General features: G+C 39.1%; 1 protein-coding gene across 2 annotated transcripts in view; it reads right to left on the minus strand.

The window, feature by feature from the left end:
* ATP11B (ATPase phospholipid transporting 11B (putative)) overlaps positions 1 to 26,729 on the minus strand; it is a 99,790-nt gene that overhangs the window by 44,980 nt on the left and 28,081 nt on the right. For both annotated transcript variants that reach the window (XM_081329005.1, XM_081329004.1), the window contains exons 3-14: positions 25,591 to 25,680; positions 19,499 to 19,579; positions 16,691 to 16,798; positions 15,620 to 15,748; positions 14,338 to 14,441; positions 13,188 to 13,235; positions 11,394 to 11,458; positions 10,237 to 10,318; positions 8,958 to 9,108; positions 6,878 to 7,075; positions 6,276 to 6,434; positions 573 to 748 (exon numbers count right to left, since the gene is read on the minus strand). In XM_081329005.1, the coding sequence (XP_081185131.1) occupies positions 573 to 748; positions 6,276 to 6,434; positions 6,878 to 7,075; positions 8,958 to 9,108; positions 10,237 to 10,318; positions 11,394 to 11,458; positions 13,188 to 13,235; positions 14,338 to 14,441; positions 15,620 to 15,748; positions 16,691 to 16,798; positions 19,499 to 19,579; positions 25,591 to 25,680 (1,391 nt within the window). The remainder of the gene's footprint in view (positions 1 to 572; positions 749 to 6,275; positions 6,435 to 6,877; positions 7,076 to 8,957; positions 9,109 to 10,236; positions 10,319 to 11,393; positions 11,459 to 13,187; positions 13,236 to 14,337; positions 14,442 to 15,619; positions 15,749 to 16,690; positions 16,799 to 19,498; positions 19,580 to 25,590; positions 25,681 to 26,729) is intronic.

Consider the following 26,729-nt stretch of genomic DNA (forward strand, 5'->3'; position numbering starts at 1 on the left):
TTCCAATTCTCAATCATGTCAATCGATGATTCTCAACCAGTAAATCATGCTGGGAGTAATCAGTGGAAAAAAGGAGAAAGGGCCACCCTACTACCTGTTGGGTGGACACTATAAAAGACAGACACCAGGACGACCATGGCGGATCTGAAGGAGGAGGTGCAAGTCAGGCGGGCATGGAGAATGCTGATTCATAGGGTGGTCAAGGGTCAGACATGACTGAATGGCTGATAATGACGTCTGATTCTCAAGAGCCTGCAATTCTGTTGAGACTCATCAGCTGAATTGACTAAATGGAAGAGCGAGGCAGGGTAACTCTAGCAGAGGGCCCAGAGATAATCAGTTTGGTAGTATGGCTGTTATTTTACTAACCAACCATAGTGGTGTTACAAAAAGCAATGCAATGCCCTAATTCCTGCTAATTCATCCCTGGTATTCTAGAACTCATACAAGAGCACATCTAGTAAGAGTTAAAGAAAGGCTGGACAGCATATTTGGACCTCTCTTCTCCTTGGCTTGTTCCCCCAATCTGGTATTGCCCTTTACAATGCAGAGCCTGGCCTTATGATCCTTACTTGCGAGCTGCTTCAACTAAAGTCTTTTCATCTGGGGACGAGGCGTAGTACTCCAATTCAGATGGTAGACCATTGCTACGCCACGGGCTGTCGCAAATGCCATCAGTTTGGTCATTATTAATCTGCACTGTATGACAGAGACAAAGAGCTTTCAGGAAGAGTTCTTCCTCATGTGTCTGTTAAAAAAAAATAAAGACAAAACACTGCGATGAATCTGATTTATTAATTTTATCTTTATCCTATGAAGCAAACTCCTACCAAAATAAAAAATTATGATTAGCCACAAAAATGTAAGCCTGTGTATTTTCATGGTGAATATCTGGGCTATCATAGCTAGAGAAGTTTTTTTTCCTCTCAACTAAAAATACAACACTTATTACGGTCCAAAGTACTGAACAAGGTCTCATAATATTTTATGAAAATTTTGGACAGGGTTTTTACATTTTTTCACAAATGGACTTATCTACGACTTTATTAAGATTGTTATTTTCTTAACAACTGACAATCTACAGGTGTTCCACAACTTACGAACATAATGTGAGCCCGCAATTCAGTTATAAGTTGTGAAGTCATAAAATGGGTCATTACGTGACTATGCCTGATTTTACAAGCTGGTCTTTCGTGTGTGTGTGTGTATGTGTGTGTGTGTCAGTTATTAAGCAAATGCAGTGGTTGTAAAGCAAATGTAATGGCTGTAAAATGAATCCATTGTTCACTACAGAGCATTGGGAAGTAAATGTCAGTTTCTGGAAAAAACATTGTGAACTGTGGGACGCAGCAAATGGCTATAAATGTGGGCTGCTTACTGAGTGCCCCAAATATGGTCGTTTGACAATGGATGTTGGAACTTCAAATTCAATTTTTAAGTCCCATTTTTTAGGGTCTGTTGTAACTGTGGTGATAAGTCGAGGAGCACTTGTATATAGACAGGCTGCCAAATGTTTTCTGGTATTATTTCATGCAGTATCTAAATATGGGCCTTATAGTGAACATATTATTGTACATATAGATATTATGTATGTAGGAAGTCTAGTTTGTCAAACCTTTTTCTTCTACATTTTATCATCTAAGAGACAGAATAAGGAGTACCCAATTGCACGGAGATTTTATGTAATAAGTTTAAATTTTGAATATGTTTTAGTTTAATTCGAAGAATGGCTGCGGGACTTGGGTTTGGCTGGTCTAAAGAAAAGGAGAAATAGGGGAGACATGATAGCAGTATTCCAGTATTTGAGGGGCTGCCACAAACAAGAGGGGGTCACGTTATTCTCCAAAGCACCAGAGGGAAGGATGAGAAACAATGGTTGGAAGCTGGTCAAAGAGAGAATTAAGGAGAAACTTCCTGATGTGAGGACAATTAACCAGTGGAACGGCTTGCCCCCAGAAATCGTGGGTGCTCCATCACTGGAGGTTTTTAAGAAGAGGCTGTTGTTGTTGTTAGCTGCGAAGTCGTGTCCGACCCATCGCGACCCTATGGACAACATTCCTCCAGGCCTTCCTGTCCTCTACCATCTTCTGGAGTCCATTTAAGCTCACGCCTACTGCTTCAGTAACTCCATCCAGCCACCTCATTCTCTGTCGTCCCCTTCTTCTATTGCCCTCGATCTTTCCCAGCATTAGGCTCTTCTCCAGCGAGTCCTTCCTTCTCATTAGGTGGCCAAAGTACTTGAGTTTTAGCTTCAGGATCTGGCCTTCTAAAGAGCAGTCAGGATTGATCTCCTCTAGGACTGACCGGTTTGATCGCCTTGCGGTCCAAGGGACTCGCAGGAGTCTTCTCCAGCACCACAGTTCAAAGGCCTCAATTCTTTGGCGCTCAGCCTTTCTTATGGTCCAACTTTCACTGCCATACATTGCAACTGGGAAGACCATAGCCTTGACTATACGCACTTTTGTTGACAGGGTGATGTCTCTGCTTTTTAGTGTGCTGTCTAGATTTGCCATGGCTTTCCTCCCCAGGAGCAAGCGTCTTTTAATTTCTTGGCTACAGTCCCCATCTGCAGTGATCTTGGAGCCCAGGAAAATAAAATCTGTCACTACCTCCATTTCTTCCCCATCTATTTGCCAGGAATTGAGAGGGCCAGATGCCATGATCTTGGTTTTCTTAATGTTAAGTTTCAACCCAAGTTTTGCACTCTTCTTCTTCACCTGCAACAAGAGGCTCTTTAGTTCTTCTTCACTTTCTGCCATTAGAGTGGTATCATCTGCGTATCTTAGGTTGTTGATATTTCTTCCGGCAATCTTAATTCCAACTTTTGATTCATCTAGCCCTGCCTTTCTCATGATGTGCTCTGCATATAAGTTAAATAGGCAGGGCGACAGTATACAGCCTTGCCGGACTCCTTTCCCAATTTTGAACCAATCAGTGGTTCCGTGTCCAGTTCTCACTGTTGCTTCTTGACCCGCATATAGGTTTCTCAAGAGACAAATAAGATGGTCTGGTACTCCCATCTCTTTAAGAACTTGCCACAGTTTGTTATGATCCACACAGTCAAATGCTTTAGCATAGTCAATGAAGCAGAAGTAGATGTTTTTCTGGAACTCCCTAGCTTTCTCCATGATCCAGCGTATGTTGGCAATTTGATCTCTAGTTCCTCTGCCTCTTCGAAATCCTGCCTGCACTTCTGGTAGTTCTCGATCCACATACTGCTGAAGTCTAGCTTGTAGGATTTTAAGCATGACTTTACTAGCATGAGAAATGAGTGCAATGGTGCGATAGTTTGAACATTCTTTGGCACTGCCTTTCTTTGGAATTGGAATGTAAACTGATCTTTTCCAATCCTGTGGCCATTGTTGAGTTTTCCAAATTTGCTGGCAAATTGAGTGTAGCACTTTTACTGCATTGTCTTTTAAGATTTTGAATAGCTCAGCTGGAATACTGTCACTTCCACTAGCTTTGTTGTTGCTCAGCTTTTCTAAGGCCCACTTCACTTCACATTCTAGGATGTCTGGCTCGAGGTCAGTGACCACCTCATTGTGATTATCAGGGACGTTAAGCTCATTCTTGTATAGTCTTCTGTGTAATTTTGCCACCTCTTCTTAATCTCTTCTGCCTCGGTTAGGTCCCTGCCATTTTGGTCCTTTATCATGCCCATTTTTGCATTAAACGTTCCCTTCATTTCTCCAATTTTCTTGAAAAGATCTCTGGTCCTCCCTATTCTATTGTTTTCTTCTATTTCTTTGCACTGTTCATTTAAGAAGGCATTCTTATCTCTTCTAGCTATTCTCTGGAATTCTGCATTCAATTGGGTGTATCTTTCTTTTTCTCCCTTGCCTTTCGCTTCCCTCCTTTCCTCAGCTATTTGCAAAGCTTCCTCAGACAGCCATTTTGCTTTCTTGCATTTCTTTTTCTTTGGGATGGTTTTGGTTGCTACCTGTTGTACAATGTCGCGAACCTCTGTCCATAGTTCTTCAGGCACTCTGTCTATCAGATCTAATTCCTTAAATCTATTTGTCACCTCTACTGTATATTCAACAGGGATATGATTTAATTCATACCTGAGTGGCCTAGTGCTTTTCTCTACTTTCTTCAGTTTAAGCCTAAACTTTCCAAGGAGAAGCTCATGGTCTGAGCCACAGTCAGCTCCTGGTCTTGTTTTTACTGACTGTATAGAGCTTCTCCATCTTTGGCTGCAGAGCATATAGTCAATCTGATTTCTGTGTTGACCATCTGGTGATGTCCATGTGTAGAGCCGTCTCTTGGGTTGTTGGAAAAGAGTGTTTGCTATGACCATCGTATTCTCTTGACAGAATTCTATCAGCCTGTGCCCTGCTTCATTTTGCACTCCAAGGCCAAACTTGCCTGTTATTCCAGTTATCTTTTGGCTTCCTACTTTAGCATTCCAATCCCCCATGATGATAAGAACATCATTTTTTGGTGTTAGTTCTATAAGGTGCTGTAGTGCTTCATAGAACTGGTCAATTTCATCCTCTTCAGCACTGGTGGTTGGGGCATAGACCTGGACTACTGTGATATTGAATGGTTTGCCTTGGATTCGAACTGAGATCATTCTGTCATTTTGAGGATTGTATCCCAGTATTGCTTTTCCTACTCTTTTATTGACTATGAAGGCTACTCCATTTCTTCTGAAGGATTCTTGCCCACAGTAGTATACCTGATGGTCATCTGAATTAAATTCACCCATTCCTGTCCATTTTAGTTCGCTGATACCTAAGATGTCAATGTTCAGTCTTGTCATCTCTTGTTTGACCACGTCCAGTTTTCCTTGATTCATGGATCTTACATTCCAGGTTCCTATGGAGAAAAAATCTTTACAGCATCGGACTTTCCTTTCACCACCAGACACATCCACAGCTGAGCGTCCTTTCGGCTTTGGCCCAGTCGCTTCATTCTTTCTGGCGCTACTAGTACTAGCCCTCTGCTCTTCCCCAGTAGCATATTGGACGCCTTCCGACCTGAGGGGCTCATCTTCCAGCGTCATATCATTTTGCCTTTTGGTACTGTCCATAGGGTTTTCATGGCAAAGATACTGGAGTGGGTTGCCATTTCCTTCTCCAGTGGATCACGTTTTGTCAGAACTCTCTGCTATGACCTGTCCGTCTTGGGTGGCCCTGCACGGCATAGCTCATAGCTTCATTGAATTACGCAAGCCCCTTCGCCACGACAAGGCAGTAATCCATGAAGGGGAAGAAGAGGCTAGACAGTCACTTCTCTGAGATGGTATAGGTTCTCTGCTTGAGCAGGGGGCTGGACTAGAAGACCTCTGAGGTCCCTTGCAGCTCTATTCTATTCTATTCTATTCTATTCTATTCTATTCTATTCTATTCTATTCTATTCTATTCTATTCTATTCTATTCTATTCTATTCTATTAAAATTCCATTAAAAGCTATTAGATACAGCGAGTCAAGATAAAATTTGTATTTATTATTAAATTCATATCCTGCCTTTATTTTGTGCATCTTAAGGCAGAATACATAATTCTCCTACCTGCTGGCCAAAACATTAAATAGTTCTCCTACTTTAAGATCTGTTTGAATTTCTTTTCCTCAAAATATAGAACAGTGTTAATAATAACTAAATGTGCTAAAATTGCATTACATTACATTACATTCTGAATTTGACAGAATGAAGATACATTTTTAAAAAAAAACAGTTGGAGGTGAGATTTGAAAGTAATTCTTTTGGATAATTGATACATTATCCTAAAACAGTAATAAGGATCGATGTTTTGAATGAAAGGTTTTTAAATATAGGATTCCAAACACAGATGCTCATTCTCCATTAGCACAGAACATTAGGAAAAATAAGAACATTAGCATAAAAAAATGGAGCATCATGCAATTGATCTCTTGGAGACAATATACTATTTTTTCTTAGAAACCTAAATAATAACAGATCTTAGTTGCAGTCAGAATTAAAGAAAATTCATACAGCGGAAAGTTTAGAAGTTACTTTTGAAAAGCACTCATAAAAAAGCTTCAAGAAGGATGTCTATACAGATTCTCAGTCATCCAGATGAGAGTTATCCCAAAGATGCTTTTTCACGAGGCAACTGGACTTTCTTGTTTTTTCTTTGAAGATGTTTCACTTCTCATCCAAGAAGCTTCTTCGGCTCTGACTGGATGGTGAAAGTCCAATTGCCTCGTGAAAAAGCATCTTTGGGATAACTTCAAGAAGGACCCGAACTTTAGACTATAGAAAGCTCAAAATTAATTTCAAGAAATTAATTTTAGAAAGAACTTACAAAACTGGGCTGTACTCCATCTGGAAAGTCTTCTATCAATCCCTCAGGAACTAATCTGCCATTGATTTCTTGATATTTGAGACCATTAATGGAACATTCCCGAAACTGCATCACATTTTCTGTCAATGTACCAGTTTTATCTGTAAATACATACTCCACCTACAGTAAGTTAAGAAGTTACGTCAGTCAAATAAGTTTAAGAGTTAAAAAAGGCAACAAGTCTCCCTCATATCCACTAGTGGGACATTCATATGGTCTACAGATACACTGCACTCATTCCAACTTGTGCACATTTATTGTACTTATCTGAAATAGGTGTAATTGGTTTATTATAAATGCATGGAAAATAAGTATTCAATAAACTTTTCTAATAATTACACAATGTATAGGGCAACAATGCTCATTTAAAATCTCAGACTGTGGTCCACTGCTGAACCACTTTCAAATTACAATTTTTAGTGAGACAAAAGGGGGAAAAATTATAAAATCCATAGGGAATATTAACTGTGTAAAAAGAACAACTATGAATTTAATCACTTTTGATTAATCAAATCAAATCTAGCTTCGTCTTGTTTCAAACACTATTTTGAATTATTTTATACCTGTCCCAGTTCTTCATTGAGGTCTGAAGTATTTACTTGGGCCTTTTCATTTGTTTCTTCATGATAGAGATCAAGGTCCCAACCAATAAAAAAAGACCCAAGGAATTTCTGCATCTCCACAGTCACGTAAAGTGAAATGGGTATAATGAAGTTGTAAAGTACCAGGAAAGCAAGAAAATCTGAAATGAAGCTCAAGATCTAAAAGAAGAAAGGGAAGTATTATTACACTAAAAAATAAGAGAGAAAGCATTTGAGGACGAGATTATAACAGATACGATCAAAATGCAATTCTATAGAACAGTGATATTGATATAGTGAGGGCATATTCTGTAACAACCTAACTAACAGGTAGTCCTTGACTTACAACCATAATTGAGCCAAGAATTTTGCTGTTCATTAAAAAGGTCATCCTGTGACTGACCCGATTTATGATGTTTTGTGGCAGTTAAACAAGCCACGATGGTTGTTAAATCAACGGTCATTACAGAAATGCCATGGTTGTTAAACTGGAAATAAATGCTGGTTATGGCAAAAACTATAAATCACAGTTATGTATCCTTGGGATACTACAAACTGTTGTAAATGTGGGCTGGTTGCCCAACGCCCAAAACGGAATGGGACAACATGCCGCAGCCAACTCGCTATGGCCACCTCTCTATGGCCAACTTGCTGTGGCTAACTCACCACAGCCAACACGCTGTGGGACAACTCATCATGGGACAATTTATCAATTCAATTTAATTATTTAAAATAAATAAATTGTTTTCATTTTTTGTCATTCAGATTTCATTTTGCCCCTTCTTTTGCATCCTTCCTTTAATGATTCTATTCCATCATTTCTTTTGTCCTGCAGTGAGTTTCCCATGGCAACTTAGCTGCAGCAACAAGTTAGCCACGGCGAGTTAGGCATAGCGAATTGTCATAGAACCCTAACCCAAAATGCAATCATGGGATTATGGGGAAAGAGATGACTATCAAAATTTCAAATCTGGGTCATACATACTTTTGGGTGTGTTGTAACTTTGAAAGATGCTAAATGCCTGATAGTAAGTCAAGGACTACCTGTATATCATCTAAGAACTACTAAACCAAGCTTATGTTTTTTCCAAAAGTAGTGTCTTTTCTGTTTGTGATCAAGTAAGTTTAATCCAGAACAGGGATCTTACCCCATATTTGATAATACTTTTGTCTCATCCCTTTTCCACCGAACTGAAATTAGTATAGGTAGTGCTCAACTTACAACAGTTCATTTAATGACTATTGAAAGTTATAATGGGACTGAAAAAAGTGATCTGTGACCGTTTTTCACACTTATGACTAACTACAGCAGTATCCCCATGATCACAAGATCAAAATTCAGACACTTGACGAATAATTCATATTTATGACAGTTGCAGTGTCCTGGGGTCACGTGATCACCTTCTGACAAGCAAAGTCAATGGGGAAGCTAGATTTACTTAACAGCCATGTTAATAACTTAGTAAGTGCAGTGACACTTAACAATTATGGCAAGAAAGGTTGTAAAATGAGGCAAAACTCACTTAACAAATGTCTTACATAGCAACAGAACTTTGGGGCTCAAATGCGATCGTACGTTGAGGACTATCTGTATATAAAAGCCATTCATTCCATTTGCCTCTGTTGGCAAATAGTGTTATAGATGAAGGGAGACAGGGAGGCCTTAATCATAATATCAGTCCAAGAGTAGATTCAGATAACATACTGAATCTAATCTCAGTTTGACCCATGTGACATGTGAATGTATCTACTTTCTTCTTACGACTGCTGGTTACTATGTAAAGATGGGTTTTCTTTGCTGCATTAGAGGCATTATTTGCTTTTCTTGCTTGGGACGAGAATATAGAAACAACTTCTAAGCATGTGAGGTTTTTTTTTAAAAAAACCATCCCTTTAAGCAGAAAAGTAAGTCACAATAGTCACATATTATCGGCTACAATAATGGAGCAAGAAATTAACTGAAGAGAATTCTTGTCTCCCTTTAGTTATTTTTATAAGTCAAATCAAAACTTCCGATACAGGGAAAAAAACACCTAAATCAGACATATCATTTACATTTTACCTTACTGCTGTTTCTTTCATGATCAGTTTGCTGGTTATACCAAGGTTCATTCCACTTCTCTTCATTCTGCCAGGCATACTTCAGTATTGTACTCAAGACAGCTTCACAAAGGAGGATTATTAGGTAGATAATCAAAAAGGAATTCATAGACCTGGGGGGGGGGAAGACAATTGAATACCCAAATGCTACTGAATTAAAACTGTCCTATAGGTAAACAAAAAACAGAGGAGCACTGAAGACAAAGGGAGCTCTGGGCAATTCAAATATATCTGCGCATTACTTTAAAAAACTACAGCAACAATAATTCTAAGAGTCTTTGTGTTGCATTCAACCAACTTGGAACTTTTGCATACGGGGAAGGGTGGAGACTGAAAAAGGAAGTGTTTGATAGAATCATTAGGTTGGAGATTGCCCTACCATCCTGGACCAATGGCCGTCCAAACTTTTCTTGAAAAACAACAGCTTTGCTTTTTCTGTCTTACCCCTTGATTGAAAAAAAAGTTCTTCGGTATTAAAGGCAGAAGATGGAAAATCACGAGAAGTTTCTTGCTTCGTGAAGCATGTAAAACAAGAGGTCTCCAGCCTTCTGGGCACCAGGGACCGATTCCGTGGAGAAAGGTTTTTCCATGGACTGGAGAGTGTGTGGTTTTGTATGTTGCCTGCATCCCACGGATGGGGCTTTGCGTGTTTGTGTGAACCGGCTGTTGGCATGCCGCGGCCCGGTTCCGGTCCACAGGCCGGGGGGGTCGGGCACCGCTGATGTAAAACACTCAAGGGCAAACTGATATGCAGAATGAATTCAATATGTCTAGGACTGTGCTTGGTTATGCACTGATGACCTATCAGAGCAGTTCTCATAAAAACTGTCAGAAGCAAGTTTGATCTGACTACATCCCACTTCACGTGGTGATTTATTTCCAAGTTCCCTTGAGGAACAAAGTCCACGTTCAATACATTTGAATATTCCAAAAGCAAATACTAATTTCGCTAAAGTAGAACGAACGTGAGAACGTTAGCCTAATAATACTTATCAAATGGTTCAAGCAACAGAGGTGTTCAAAAAAAACGTTTTTAAAACATGTTCCTTTGCTTTTTAACTTAAGTGTCTTTTGTATTTTTTAGCTTTTTAAAGTTATTGTTTGTATTCCATCCTATGACCCTAATAAATATTTGAACTGTTCCCTTGCGCGCTTGCATCCCTTCTTCTGAATTCCTCTTGTTTTACAGTTTAAATTAATACATTAATCTTTAACAGAGTAAAATACTGCCAACCACATACTTCTCTACTGCTGATCGTTTCTGGGATTTGCTCTTATAATTCAGTGCCATCTTTGTCTCCATTCCTGTATACACAGCAACACCTATAAAAAGTAAAAGAACGTTCAGCATGGCAGCAAGACTGCGTATTACTCTAGGCTCTGTTCTTCTCCTTTTATTTTGAGGAGCCAGACACAGAGGGATTCCTTCAGTTTCTGGCTGATCACTCTGCTGGGTTTCCAAATCCACTCTTATGATTGCAGTGGTGATTTTTGTTTTTTTGTCCAGATTTTTAAATTGAGAAGATATTCTAGTATTTCACCAAATCAAATGGACCAGGAGGCAACAGAGAGAAACTTTTACAAGAGAGGTCTTTAAGTGGTCTAGGTTCCTGGAACAGAGGGAATGAAGCACCAATAGGACTTTAAAAAAGACAGACAGACAAACATAGAATCCAGGTTCTCTGGGTCACACCAGAATCAACTACAGTTAGTCCTCGACTTACAACCACAATTTCTTGCCACATTTGTTAAGCGGATCACCGCAGGTGTTAAGTGAATCTTGCTTCCCCGTTGACTTTGCTTGACAACAGATCGCAAAAGAGGATGGTGTGACCCCGACACTGGAACTGTCATAAATATGAGACAGTTGCCAAGCCTCTAAATTTATTTATTTATTTATTTAATTGGATTTATATACCGCCCTTTCCCGCAGGACTCAGGGCGGTTTACAGGGTATTTAAAACAAGAAATACAAAAGTTAAAAACAATTAAAAATAATTACAACAGTCCCTGAAAAAGTAAAAAACCCCAATTAAAATTAAAATTAAAATTCTCAGCCTGGGCCAGAGAGCTCGAAGAGCCAGGTCTTCAGGTCCCGGCGGAATGAATGGAGGTCAATCACGTGGCTATGGGGATGTTGCAATGTGTGAAAAAGAGTCATAAGTCACTTTTTTCAAGGCCGTTGTAACTTCGGCCACTAAACGAACTGCTGCAAGTCGAGGACTACCTGTATTTCTTGGTGCAAGTTATTATAATCAACACATCACTCTTCCTCTTAATTAGGAAAAGTGTCCTAACCTAGATGATCAGCCAGCGATTAGCTACTGTAACAGAAAACTCTGCAATTTCATCCATTCAAGAAATATTAACCAGTTAGTGAAACTTTACTGTCACACACCAAAAATTTCTTTAGTGTTTTTCAACCTTGCTCCACGAAGTAGAAGACTTTCGGGTCCAAGGGGTCTGCAAAAGAAAGATCACTGTTTGTTCACACTGTTGGATAAAGTGAACCAGTCCCCTCTTTCTCAGCCCTGGAAAGAAGGCAATGGCAAACTACTTCTGAAAACCTTGCCAAGAAAATTGAAGGGACTAGTCCAGGCAAATCATCAGGCATCAAAAACTGACTTGAAGGCGCACACACAAACACTGAGCAGGGCAATTGGAAATAGTTTGTCAAAGGTGAACTATAGGACTAACAAGAGGATCCTCTGGAACAGGGTTAGGGAACCTTGGCTCTTTTATGACTTGTGGACTTCAATACCCAGAATTCCTGAGCCAGCTGTGATAAGTCATTCCACAAGTCATAAAAGAGCCAAGGTTCCCTACCCCTGGCCTAGGATAAAGAGCAAATAATTTTGTCTTTGGGAATCAAAATAGTTTGGAACTAACTACCCCTCTCTGGAATGCAGCAATTTTATTGGACCTAAAAAGGAAGAGATAAATTCATAGAATAGTGTCACTGAAACCCAATTAACTTACACGTATAGTCTGGAGACACCACAAAGAGCATGTCATGTAATGCCCATCTCATTCTACTTCTGAACTTCGTGGGGGCATCAGCTGGTCATAAGACACAACAGATCCTACATGAATCCTTTTTTTCAATCCAGTAAAGCTCTTATTAAGGTTTTTTTTAAAAAAAAAATTCTGTTGTGCTATCAAAGAAATATGCATTGAAACTAAACAACCACAACAAAAGTTACGTATTTTACAAGTAATTCAAAAATTCCTTTAGTATTTCAAGTCGTTTGATATTGTTTTGTTATTGATGTTGCTCAGCTACTGTTTGCTTTGCTGTTTTTCACCACAACTCCTTCTCTAAGGAGTTCTGGATTCATCTGAATGTGCCACTTAAGAACAACTCCCTCATGCCACAAGCAAACAATACTTTGAATTCCCCCTTACAGAGAAGATACTTGATTTATGAAATGCTCTGTTGTTGCTGTCAGAGAAACAAGGGTAATAATTTCAACTTCACCTGTTTCTCTTAAGGTTTTCTGCAATGACTAGATCCTTGGACCTGCAATAATTCTTATAATATTTATATAGATGTTTACAAAGGGTGAGCAAAGACCCTGAATCAAATAAAATTGTCAGCCATGCTGACCTAATTTTAAGACAAACCTGTTGGGCACCTATCTATTATGGCTTGAAATGTCTGAGTAATTATTAGAAGAAATAGCAAGTTTACCAGGTACATAGGGGCTGAACTGTTCTATACAAGAAAACTAGTTTTTACGATTTCTTTTATATAACAAGAAAAAAACAACAGCTGGCTGTATAAATTAGTCCAAGCTGGTCAAATTACTAGCTGACAGTTCACAACATCACTCAAACCAGGAAGGAATAATAGCTTCTAACCACAAATTACAATAGCTTGCAACAGTTTGCATTTCTCACAGTTTTAAGATACTTCCACTACAACCTATTATTTATGCAGGAGTAGTTATCTAAAAGCATTCTATGGGGGGAAAAAAGGTCCACAGAACAGGGCAACAAAAAACACAGAAGCAGAAGAAGCTGCAAAGCAATCACAAAAGTAGTGTAGGAACATCTGGTCAGTGTACTTAATCTTCCCTGTGCCTGATGTAAACAAAGGCATTTTATTTCATTTTATTTACAGAAGTTGGATTGCCTGGATATAGAATTGGTCACAAATCACATTCACTGAGATTGAAGGCATTTGGCTTACCGCACTATTTCCTCAATTTGATGACTTATGGTTATACGCCCAACAAATCTGTAAAACAATATTAATGTGTTATGATTCAAGAAATAAAAGGAAAAGTTAATTTTTCAATATGCCACTAAAGTTTAGTGACTAAACCCTGACCATAATAGCATAGGAAATGAGTTAAAGAAACTGACCTGGTTTGCATGTAATGGTAAGCCCAATTCCTGGCATGCCATGATCAACAAAGCCAGGAATCTGAAGCCAAGAACAAACCAGGAAGCAACAATCAGAAATCCCAGTTCAGACATAGTGCTAAACAAACCATAGGTGGAGGCTTCCTGGTTAGCTTAATTCAAAGCCACATTCTTTAACTTTCTTCCATTTAAATACAACAGTTTAACATATGACTTTTCCTTCCTTAGCTATAAAATAATACAGGTAGTCCTTGACTTACAACCCCAATTGAGCCCAAAATTTTTGCTGCAAAGCAAGACAGTTAAGTGAGTTTTGCCTGATTTTACGATCTTTCTTGCCACAGTTGTTAAGTGAATCACTGCAGTTGTTGAATTAGTAACATGGTTGCTAAGTGAATCTGGCTTCCCCATTGACTTTGCTTGTAAAGAGGTCACAAAAGGTGACCAACATGACCCCAGGATGCTGCAAATGTCATAAACATGAACATCCAAATTTTGATCACATGATCATAAGGATGCTGCAATGGTTGTAAGTTTTAAAAATGGTAATAAGTCTTTTTTTTTCATTGTAACTTCGAACGGTTACATGAAAGATTGTGAGTCGAGAACTACCTGTAACATTTTTTCTACAGCAAATCTGCATTGTCTTGGAGAGTTGTTGGCAGAACTCTTAGTGTTAGGATGACAGAGAACCAAATGTTTCATCCTGTGTTTTTTTTTTTTACTATAGAGCGGGGAGTGAATGCTTGAACATTGGGAGAATTTTCCAAACTCAGGGAAACTCCCAAATGAAATTAACACAGCATTCCCAGTAAATCATGCCCTTGTTTTCCCTAAGCAACATAGGCATTTAAATTCATGACACCATCACAAGAATTTCCAGAGCAGTTTTAGCCTAATTTTTAATAGCCACAACTTTCTTTCCCAAATCCTTTAAAAAAAGAGAGAGAGAGAGAGCAATAAAAAACAGAAACCTGTAAAGATCTGCTTCTGGTTGCTGGCATTCAATAACAGCTACAAGTTTGTCCAGATTGGCAACAGACTGCAGCACAGCAGTTTCTGGGACTGCAATGTGTGTCTAAAAGAAAAAGCAAAAGCAATGAATTGACAAGTCTCAATACTTTTGACAGATCCCCAAAGGTCCAAAGCCCAGTTAAAAAAAAACACCTTGTGAGATCTTAAAACTGCATTCCTAATTTGCCAATAAGTTGTCAGTGTTATAGAAAATGCTGAGTTAAAACAAGCCACGATTTGGTAAACTGGTCATCTGTCAATAGAAAAATGATACATTTCTTCCATCTGGTGTTATACTCATAAATTTCAGGCCTGGCAAAATAATGTGTGAGGGTTCTTTGTTCATCTTAATGAGTGCAAGACTCCCTCACATGATGATCACCACTTGACAAACAGAAAAAAAAAACCAAACAGATCATAAATTGGATGAAGCTCTGTATTCTTGTAGAATATTTACTAAAAAGAGGAAAATAGTTGGAGAAATATTAAGGTATACGGATGCCAGTTAAAAAAAGATTGTCTGTGACAAGAAATAAATAGTTGAAAGTAAATAACCAATGAAAAATACATACATAGAAGGGGGGATTTGGTCATCTAGAAAGAATTAATGAGCATTAAATGACAGGACAAATAAAGGAAGGAAGCATGAATGTCTTAACAGGAAAGGAAAAAAGAAAGGTCATATTGCTGGCTATTTTGGACTGGTATATAAACCTTTCACATTCTAAATATTTTAAAATATAATGTCACATGTTGAACTCAACATTTGTTTACTTAAGTAGAAACAGGTATTTCAAGCTCAAATATTTTAAATTTGAGACATTTTGCATACCTTACTGTCTTGTTATACCAGTTCACAAAATAGGACAAAAATTGGCAAACTAGAGAAAAATAACAGAAAACAGAAGTATTTGTCCTCAAAGAGCTTTCTAGCATATCCATAACCTTTTCAATTACATTTGCTAGTCACTTCCTTATAATCAGAACTAACTACACGATACATTCCAATGTTTCATATTAACTGTGCCTAAGAAATTCGTTCTAATAATTTTTCCTTAAATTCATAAAAAATGAATACAACATGGCCTTTGGCTATAAAAAATAAATCTAAAGCTTTGATATGAACTCAACAAAATTCAAAATAAATTAAATACTCTTTTCTACATAAATAGAATGAAGTACCCTAGCCACAATTTCAAAGAAACAAAAAATTAACTCATTGTAACAGTATGAACCACAGACCTTAAGATTAGTTTCTCCATCCAAACTTGCAGTGGTAACATAGCAACAGCCATGTTCTCTATCCGAGGACAGAAGTACGAGATCAGCAGGGAAGGTTTCATCTTTGGCTACTCTCACAATATCTCCTACCTGGGGAGGCAGAAGAATGTATGGAAAAACTGATTCGCAAATTTACTGCATTAAAACAGTCCAATGAAACCTTATTTGGTCTAATTAAATTCTTTGTAAAGCTGAATACATAGCTATGGCCGTTTTGTTTAAACCCCACAATTACAGAAGACATTTGTTTTATGATACCGTGTTTCCCTGAAATTAAGACCCGGTCTTATATACAGTATTTTTTGCCTCCAAAAGAGGCACTAGGTCTTAATTTCGGAGAATGTCTTACCTTAGGACCACCATAGCCAGGCCTCTCACACCCCAACACCTGTTGTGCCGCTGCCTGACTTCTTCTGTGGCTGCTTGCCGCCACTTGAGGCCTAACGCCATATGGCACATTGCGTCATTGCTGCTCCTCCCAGCAGGATGCCGTATGGTGCTTTGCGCCATTGCTGCTGCTCATGGTAGGACACTGCGTGGCTCTTTGGGCCGTTTCCACAGCAGAAATGGCCCGAAGTGCCACGTGGCCTCCTGCTGCGAGCAACAGAAGCAGCCAGAAGCGCGTGAGCAACGGAAACAGCCCGAAGCACTGCGAAAGCAGCGGAAGGGGCCGAAGCGCCATGCAGCGTCCTGCCGGGAGGAGTGGCAACGGTGCAATGCGCCACATGGTGGCCGGCCAGAAGTGACACCAAGCGGCCACAGAAGAAGTCAAGTAGTGGCATGACAGATGTCTGGGTGTGGGAGGCCTGGCTGTGGTGGTCCTACCGGTAGGCTAAGCAGATGCGGGGCGCGTGGGGCAGCTTCAATCCCCTACCCCTGCCCTAGCTTGATTTTTAGGGGTGCGCCTCGCCCCCAAACTAGGGCTTAGTTTTGGAGTAGGGCTTATATTAGGCCCACCCCCCAAAAATCAAGGTAGAGCTTACTATTGGGCTGGGTCTAAATTTCGGGGAAACATGGTATTAAGACACATACCCGAATGTTCTTTGATCTTGTTTTTACAAGGCCACCACTACGAACAACATACACTGGAGCTCCATTCACTTCATTGTCTGCTTTGTGCCGTAACCAATCTTCATAACCCTGAAAAAAAATCAAAGGAAGTCACTAATATATCTTGCCTGCTACTTGGCTGCCATCTCAAATTTTATCAGAGGACCAGACTAGAGCTTCAAAAAATGGAAACAATATTTTCCCATTTTTCCCAAATGGGAATGCTCTGGACTACCGTCTCAATATTCCTTAATGGCCCATATTGATTGAAACTACAACTCTGATCAGCTCCAAAAACTTGGAAGGGATCAAGTTGGGGGAGATGGAGCCAAGCCAAAGCGGACAATCTTCTTCTAACATGATATTCCTGCCACTTTAAGTGAGGGAGATGACAACATTTATCTCTCAAAAAGAGATAAAGATATATAATAGGAGCGATAAATTCAAGCAAGTATGCTAATGGCAATTGTGCTGTCTGATTAGGGTTATGTTACAGAAAAGTTTCCAGAATAGATATAGGTTGCCTGAGAAGTCTTGCACGTATACTTCAAGAAAAGTTATGAGAAAGGAGGAAAAAAGTGCAATTGCATGGTCATCCCTGCTCAGAAGGGAGTTGGGATGTATATACATTTAATAAAATAGGATTGGTTGCATAGTCAGCCATATGTTTAGACTGGGTATGGCATTTCGGTTCACCTATTAAATCCTTCCCAAGGAACTGGAACAGGCAGATATTGTTTAATGATGAAAGGTACAGTTGCAGGATGCTAGCTGTTTCAAAGTACAGTTGCCTTTTGCAATTGACTGATAAGTGATTTTGTCAATGCTGATGATGTTCAAACATTGCTCCAGATATTTTGGAATTATATTCAAAGTATGTACTGCTATTGGTACTATGTTTGCTTTCTTTTGCCACAATTTCTATTTACAGCTCATTATATTTTATGATTTTCTCCAGTTGTTTTTTTCCCTATTCTGCTGCCTTCAAGTCTTGTAATGTTTAGTATCCAGACTTTGTTGTCTTTCTTATCAACAACTGTTAATAAAAGTCTAAGGTACTGTGAGGCAGATGCTTGTCCATTTGAATTCTTAAGTCCCAGAGGACTTTATCTTCTTTATTTTCTATTACTTTGTCTCTTTTGTGGTCCCACCTGTTCTTGCTGGTGTGCTAAGTAATAAAAAATGAAGAACTGAACAGACAAACCGTCTGCCACTCAACATATGAATTAAGGTTGGTCACACAGTCAGCCAGATGTTTAGACTGGATTTAGCATTTTTGTCTACCTTCCCAAGGTTATGTTTGTAGAATACAATCTTGACAAAAGTAACAAAACAAAATTTCATCAACTATAAAGAATGATAGGTAAAACTGAACGTTGGATGAAGGTAATTTCATTTAAAGCAGCCAGTGGAAGTTCTATAGTAAATAAGAGCCAGCCTGTGCTGCTTCAATGTATTATGCAGACTAATTTTGAATTGTTGTTCTTTAAACAAATAAATAAGTGAATAAGTCTTTTCTATCCATAGGTATTATGGAAGGACTGGGGGAAAATCAGGACCCATCAACTTCCAGGAGCCAGAATACTGACTGGCTCTAGAAACAAGTGAATAATGCAACATCTCTCATTGTGTAAATCCATTTTAGAAGATTTCTTTGCAAAATCTCATTCCTTTGGGACAGCAGGAAAAAAGGGTATATACAATACAAACTACTCCACCACAAATATTATGTGTTATTACTATCTACTGAAGGCTTTTTTTGTGAATCATGAAAACATGTCAGCTATATAAAAGCAATCCCAGGCAAAAACATGTTTTGTGCTTTGATGCCTAGCACTAAAATGTATTTTCTTATTTCAACTGATGCTCAAACTCTTACAGAATACTATTACTGTCATGGTTCTGACAGATGAAACTCTTCAAAAGAACTTCGAGGCATTGTTTACCTTAAAGAATCTTTTATTCGAGAAACAAAGTATCGGCACTACATTGTCGAAACAAAAAACTAAATTCCCCTCCCCTGGATACAAAGTAACAAAGCACAATTCCCTCCTCCAATAAACAGTCATAAATCACATTCCCCAATTAGCTGGAAGCGCAGGCTTTCTCCCCAGTTCTCCAGCCCGCCAAAACTCTATCAACTCTGGGCCTAATGTCCTTGGGTTCCCATGGCTGAGTTATTATTGTTATGACTAGCTGGACTCTCATCCACATTCCCCCTCCCAGCATCGACTAACTCTAAAAGCAATAGAGAAAAATGGCTGCATTTCCATCTGTTGTCAAAACAAGAACATTCGATGTTAGCAGCATTGAGTGTTACATTTCAATGCAAGGAAGTGGGGGAAAAAAATCTAGAATAGCAATGGTTTAAGATACAAGGTATCTTTAGGGACAAAATAATTTAAGTTACCTCCTTCATATCACAGTTGGACCAAAAAGGTAAAAGATCCGCCCAGGATCTATATGATTCTTCCCTCATTAATGTATAAATATTCATGTTTAAAATGCAGAACGGTCACATAAAACATTATTGTGTACAAAAAGATCCCACTAAAAACACATTCTCCTTTTTTTGTCCAATATTTCAGATTGCATATTTAGTGTTTTGGAACCATGCCTTGCAGTACTGGCTTGGCTTCTGAAGAAATACACCATGTGCTGATATTGCTAAACACATTAGCACATTGTAGGTGAACACTGATGGCCCACTGATAATTGCAGTTCTGTATTGAACATAATGTGTATGTTCTGTGCTAAGCAACTTACCAAAAAAAGGGCGCATTTTCTTACCTGCTTTATGGCCGTCACAGTTATAACAAAAAACAATGGCAATCCACTAGTAATTGGACTAGTAGGAGTATCTATCATAAGCTGGAAAACAGACAGAAATAATATGCATGAGTCAAATTTTGGAAAGTCTATGTTTACATTTGTACCTCATATTTAGAAAACTGTAAATAGTGGTTTGTGGTTGCTACTATAACACTGCACACTCAATATACCACAATATTTTATTACTCTTTGAAATGGTTTGCAGCTTCCAAAAATTACCAAATCCAGCCTAATGCTAGTGGATACTTTTGATGTTATTTATATTCTATGGCGTAACAGAATACAGCATTAACCACTTTTTTATTTTCGATACTCATGCTGCTGCTTCTTGCTGGGAGATCCTTGTGAGGTAATGTGAATTGGCTGTCTTTTGATGTACAAAGGCCTGTTGCTGATTACACAGAGGGAGTCCTCAACTTACGGCCATACCTGAGCCTGGAATTATGACTGTAAGTCATGCTGCTCATTAGGTGGGGTCACCACATGACTGTTTTTGTAACAGTCATTAAATGAACCCATTTCAGCTGGAAATTAGAATTAAATACTGATATCTGGCAATACATACAAATCACGATCACATGACACTGCAAACCATCCTAATTGGGGGCTGGTTGCCAAGCACCCAAAATGCAATCACATGACCTGTGTGTGTGTGTGTAGCCACTAGTCATAAGTACCTTTTTGGGGGTCCATTATAACTTCAATGGTTGCTAAGAGACCAGTCATAAGTCAAGGACTACTTACAAAGTATTTTAATGGCATTTGGAAAGCAGCCAGATTCTCACTGATTTTAAAATGCCTGAAAACTGAAAATGAACTTGGCAAAATTTCCCTTCTATACTTGCCAGATTAAAAGACGCTTGCGGGCAATCACACCAATGTGTTGTTAATAATTAAAAATACAGACTGTGCTAAGAATTGTTGCAGGGTAGCACGTGGAAGTTCAGCTGCAAGATCTTGGTTAAACACGCAGTGTGAACACAGTATCCCACTCAACGTAGAAATGGAAGAAGATTGTGGACACTGTGACAAAACACAGACCTCTTTCATATAACCAGGTCTGGAGGGACCTTTGAAAGCTCAGAAGTAATGAGCTTTTCCTTCTCAGTATAAACGGGATAGGGATTTTGAAGGGGATGTATGCATTATATTGTGGTGCTGTGTTAGCTGAGGCAATAGAAGGAAAAAAACCTCACGCCACTCTCTTTCTGTTATTTGTCTGCTGCCAAATGTAAAGCCCCTTCCTGTGGGGAACACAGCATGAATTCAAGAAAAAACAAGTAAATATAATTAGAGAGAATTAAGCTAATATCCATCTAAGAGATTTACTTCCTACAACGATAATTGACCATGCATGCTATAAAGCCAAAACCGTAATTTTCTGCAAAAAATTAAGATGCTTTCGTTAACCAAATAAATGCAAGATTAAATAAATAAATAAATAAAGTTACATAATGTTAAAAAATTAGGTATGCACCCACTTTTGGAGAAGACAGATATGTAAAATAAGAGTTGAGTGGCTCTGTCCTTTTTAATGACCTGTATCATTTGGTTGTTTCACTGCTTTTCCTTTTTCATCTGAAGGTGGCCTTGTCGCTCTTACCGCGTTTTGTCAACTTCAGTTCATTCTGACTTCACTGTTTCTGAAATAATCTCTACTATTTCCAGATATCACTTCTCTTATGGCCTGATCCTCTTCCCAGATCTTGATGTATTCACTGTTTGTTTTCAGGTAGTCATTTACCTTCACGTACAGCTATACTGGCATTTTCTGATTTCCATTTGTATTTCCTCAATGGAAATGTTCATGGCTGTGCTTTTGCCATTTCCCTTTGTATGAGCTTCCCTCTATCCTAAGCGTCTTTTCTCATCAGGATCTCCTGCCATGAAATCCTACCTATCAAATAGGAAGCCACCTTTTCAAGCTCCCAACATCTGACTACAGCTACCAACATCTGACTACAGCTTTAGCTTTCTTTAAAGTCAAGAATTTGAGCCTGCTAGTCGATTTTTCTCAACGTTCCTGCTATTTCTACTTTTTAAAGTCTACTGGTGATTAACAAGAATAATCGATTTCTGTCCTCAGTTATGCACTTCAAGAAGACCCTGGAACGACATACTAAACAGAATAGTCTTTCTATAGATATGGTAGCTATTCCTCCTAGTAATGGTTTTTTTTAAATCATGAAATATGCTTATGCCTAAGCACCGTACCAGCAAAGTAATAAACATCACTGATAGGTGTCACTGAAGTCCCACTCCACTAGTACTTCATTCCTCTTGAACAATCTTCCAATTTGCTTTTTGGAAATAAGGATCCACAATTGCTCCATGGATGGGTACTTGCAAATATAAAGGTTTGTGTTCATTCATTCACTTATTTAAACCAGGATGCCTTCTATGGTAGGAAGACTAGCACTCAGTAGAACAACCATGAAAAGGTATCCAGATGTTGAGATGTGGCAGAACTATGATAAGAACTGTACATAGGCAATGGCATTTCCTGTGAATTTCTATGGAAGTGAAAGTTTGAACACTGATGTTGGGGGAAAAAATCCTTTGAGAGTACCACGTATGGCCAAAGAAATAAATAGGTAACAAATAAACAAAGAAACAAATAAATCAGTGATGGCGAACCGTTGAGAGACCGAGTGCCCAAACTGCAACCCAAAACCCACTTATGTATTGTCAGGTGCCGGGTGGGCGTGGCCCATTGGGTGGGCGTGGCTGCGGTGGTAATGGCAGACTGGGTGGGAATTAAAAAGTTCAATCAATCAATTCCAACTTTGTGAGATCTTTTTTTCCCCTGCAAGTTGAAATTGATTGATTGAACTTTTTTTTTTTTTTTGCACACGGCGGCCGAGGCCTAAAGCCATAAGGTTTTATAAAACCCAGCTGAAGGCCTAGGACTGGGGCGACGGTGCACGTGCCCACAGAGAGGGCTGTGCGTGCCACCTGTGGCACGTGTGCCATAGGTTCGCCACCATGGAAATAAATCAACCCAGAGTTCTCACTCAAGACACAACTGATCAGGTTCAAATGATCATACTGAGGACACATTTTGTGAAAGATCTAGCTCACTGAAGAAGACTACAATGCTGGAAAAGGTAAAAGGAAAGAGAGGAACAGAAATAACAAAGTGAATGGTCTCAGTTACGTGGCAACAGGCACTCTGTTGGAAGACCTAAAAGACCAGGTTAGGGATAGTTTTGTCATGGAGAACATTTATCCACATTGCTAAGAAATGACATTGATCTAATGGCACACATAATCAATCAATGCTGTTTACTTTATGAACTAATCCAGAGGATATGTATACTGGTGACACAGTAAAGAAATGCTATTTGTCAACAGAAAGAGGAATCAATACAGAAAGCGTAGCAAATTGTGTTGGCATCAAAGGTGTTAAAGGGCAACAGATCTTCATTTTTGAATAAGGTCATCTATTCATTATCTGTTGAAGGGTCGTTTATGAAATGTTGGCTATGATGGCCACATAGCTAATAGTAGATTGTTCTTTGTTTCTTAAAATTTGAAAAATGTTTCTCGTCTAAAAACAATACAAGTAATTTCACTCTGATTTCATTGAAGGAAAAGAGAGGTATAAGTGAAATACAGAAATTGTAAACCATTTCATGACTAAATGCCTAGTATTACTATCCTATCACTATTGATGGTTCTCTTGCTCACAAAACAAATGTTCCAAATTAAATGGCTTTTCTGAATTTATTTCACAGCATAAATATGAACAGTTCAAATATAGGTAAAGGTTCCCCCGCACACGCGTGCTAGTCATTTCCGACTCTAGGGGCCGGTGCTCATCTCCGTTTCAAAGCCGAAGAGCCAGCGCTTGTCCGAGGATGTCTCCGTGGTCATGTGGCCGGCATGACTAGACGCCAAAGGCGCACGGAACGCTGTTACCTTCCCACTGGAGTGGTCCCTATTTTTCTACTTGCATTTTTACGTGCTTTCGAACTGCTAGGTTGGCAGAAGCTGGGACGAGTAACAGGCGCTCAGTCTGTTACGCGGCACTCGGGATTCGACCCGCCAAACTGCCGACCTTCTGATCGACAAGCTCAGCGTCCTAACCCACTGAGCCACCGCGTCCCTTAGTTCAAATATAGACCAGCCAAAATACTGAAGAAGCTGGATGTAAAAAATAACCCAAATTAAAACACATACTAGCCTTACTGATTGAGCTTAGTACTTAATGGTTAACATTGAAACAAAACTTAACCCATAGAACTTTTTTCTGCTAAATTTAGAATCCTTTCTATTAACGTTTTTAGACAAAAGAAGCTTTAGCACAACTTGTGAAAGCGTAAGTACAAGTTGAGAAGAGAAACTTGGCAAAAACGAGTTAACAACTATTTTCTGATTACATCGTCATATGGGAACACTGAATAATGAAAAGGGGGGGAAGCATGGTTTACATGCAGTAGGTGGGAGTCAGATGATTTTTTAACAGTTTTATTGAAACAGCCACAACCTGGAATTCATTGCAACTTAGGTCTGAGTCAGCATTTGCAAAAGATATAAAATGTAAGATAAGACATAAATGGAATCTAACACTACAGCGGCTTGTGAAATAGAGTATATACAGGATACACAAAACACATCTGAGGAATACATTGTTCAGTTCATTCCTTACAAGGTTTTGCATCACATTTAAAAAGAGTTGAGAACTGCAATCTTGTCACATGCAGAGAGAATGAAGACAGATATTCCCCTGAATAGCATAATTTCATATTTGTAGGGGGATTTTTTTTGAGAGCCTGTTTTTTCTTCCATCCTGTTAGCTTTGGACAACAATCAAGTCCATGTAAAAGGTAAAGGTAAAGGTTCCCCCGCACATGCGTGCTAGTCGTCTCTGACTCTAGGGGCCGGTGCTCATCTCCGTTTCAAAGCCGAAGAGCCAGCGCTTGTCCGAGGACGTCTCCGTGGTCATGTGGCCGGCATGACTAGACGCCAAAGGCGCACGGAACGCTGTTACCTTCCCACCGTAGTGGTCCCTATTTTTCTACTTGCATTTTTACATGCTTTCGAACTGCTAGGTTGGCAGAAGCTGGGACGAGAAACAGGCGCTCACTCTGCTACACGGCACTCGGGATTCAACCCGCCAAACTGCCGACCATCTGATCGACAAGCTCAGCGTCTTAACCCACTGAGCCACTGCGTCCCTTGAGCCACCGCGTCCATAAGTCAACCCTATATGTCCCACCTGCTGTTACAATGTTATTGATTGATTATGTGCCATCAAGGCACATAGATTTTTTTAAAAATGCAATTACAACATTTTAAATATCTGCTAAATCATATGATGGACCTGACAGCAAAAATCAATATAATCTCAACAGCACAAGCCCCAAATGATAGCTAAATTTCTGATTATAGTACTGACCAGGTTCCAGGTAGGATGAAGGAGGTAAATGACCACCCATCTAACCGGTTTTAAATAGAAAAATAGCTTTAATGCCTAAATTCCTCCAGGAATTCACTTTCAGAGATTAAATATCAAATTAGGAAAGGTCTTTACTTGTGACTCTAGCTAATGATTTTGACAATATTACTAATTCATATCACCATGCATTTGTTTTGGAAAACTGAAGCCAACTAATGTTTTATCCCCATTTTTCCTCAATTTGTATTCACATGTAGAGAGGATTAAGAGAGGCTAGTCAATCAGGTGAAATGCCAATTTACTGATAACCAGGTTTCAAAATATATTATATATAATAACTAAACTGCATCAACATTTTAACATCCCCCTTTTAGAGTGAAGAAAACATGTTACTCACTAGGAATAAACCTTACGAAGCAGATCAGCTAATGTCTTATGAAACCACAGAAAAATATGGACAAACATCCAGATAATGGCAGTGCAACACGTCACTAGATATAAATGAATTCAATCTCTGAGAGTAAGCCGCTAATTGTTGCAAAAGTCAATAAACTAAGCTTTATGCTTGGTTATATTCAACATGATTTTTTTTTCCAAATCCCTCATTTCAATTGCAGATGTTTAAGTAATGTTAAATTATCCAACTTACCTGAACCAAAAATATTATAAGAAAATAAAAATTGGCTATTCTTCTAAACTGCTCAAATAAATTTTTGGGCACAAAATTCCACACAGTATACTGCAAGAGAGAGAGAGAGGAAAAAAAGTAACATTTAAAAACTGCTGAAGTAATTCATTTCAGCTTTAATCATTTTTTAAGAATTGTATATTCTGCATTCAAAATTCCACAAATGTTAACAAGCCCTCTCTTAGAACATTCATATCAGCCAACTAAGTTCCATGTTTACCTTTATGTGTTAAATTTGCAACAAAATACTGAAATTCACAAAGAAAATGAATAAACCGACATCCGATATTGGGTTTTCTAATCATCTAGGCTTCATTTTGATTAGAATATAGGTTATCCTCAACTTACAGCCACAATTGAGCCCAAAATTGCTAAGCAAGGCAGTTGTTAAGAGTCATGCCCCATTTTACCATTTCTGCCATGGTTAAGTAAATTGTTATAGTTAAGTGAATCATGCAGTCATTGTGGGAACCTGGCTTCCCCCATTGACTTTGTTTGTCAGACACTCCCTAGGAAGGTTGCAGAAGACAATCCCAGAACCCCAGAATGCTGCAACCATTGTAAACCCATGCTGGTCACAAAGCATCCCAAGTTTGATCGCATGACTATAGGGGTGCTGCAATGGTCATAAGTGGTCGTAAGCCACTTTTTCCCCCCAGTGCCATTGTAACTTTAAATAGTCGTTAAACGAATAGAGTAACTGTCAAGTGAATGGTCTATGAAGAGGCTTACCATAAATGCACTGCAACTGCCTCCACCACAAGCACAACTAGGTGTGGAATATTGATTGAACCAAGTGGTTGTTAAGCGAGATGCCACGCAACCACTTCTATCAATGGCTGCAATCACGGCTCTCCCATTTGCAGTCATGAAGCGGAGCACTGAAGAGGGAGAACCCTGCCCTCCCAGGTGTGGTGGGCTAGAGAGAATGCCTGCCTGGGCCTCCCACTACACCCAGCTTGCCCTGAGCCTTCTCCTTGCCCAGGGGTAGGCAACCTTGGCTCTTTTATGACTCGTGGACTTCAACTCCCAGAATTCCTGAGCCAGCATAGAATTCTGGGAGTTGAAGTCCACAAGTCATAAAAGAGCCAAGGTTGCCT

Source organism: Vipera berus (assembly GCF_964194415.1).
Source record: "Vipera berus genome assembly, chromosome: 5".
NCBI classification, from domain to species: domain Eukaryota; kingdom Metazoa; phylum Chordata; class Lepidosauria; order Squamata; family Viperidae; genus Vipera; species Vipera berus.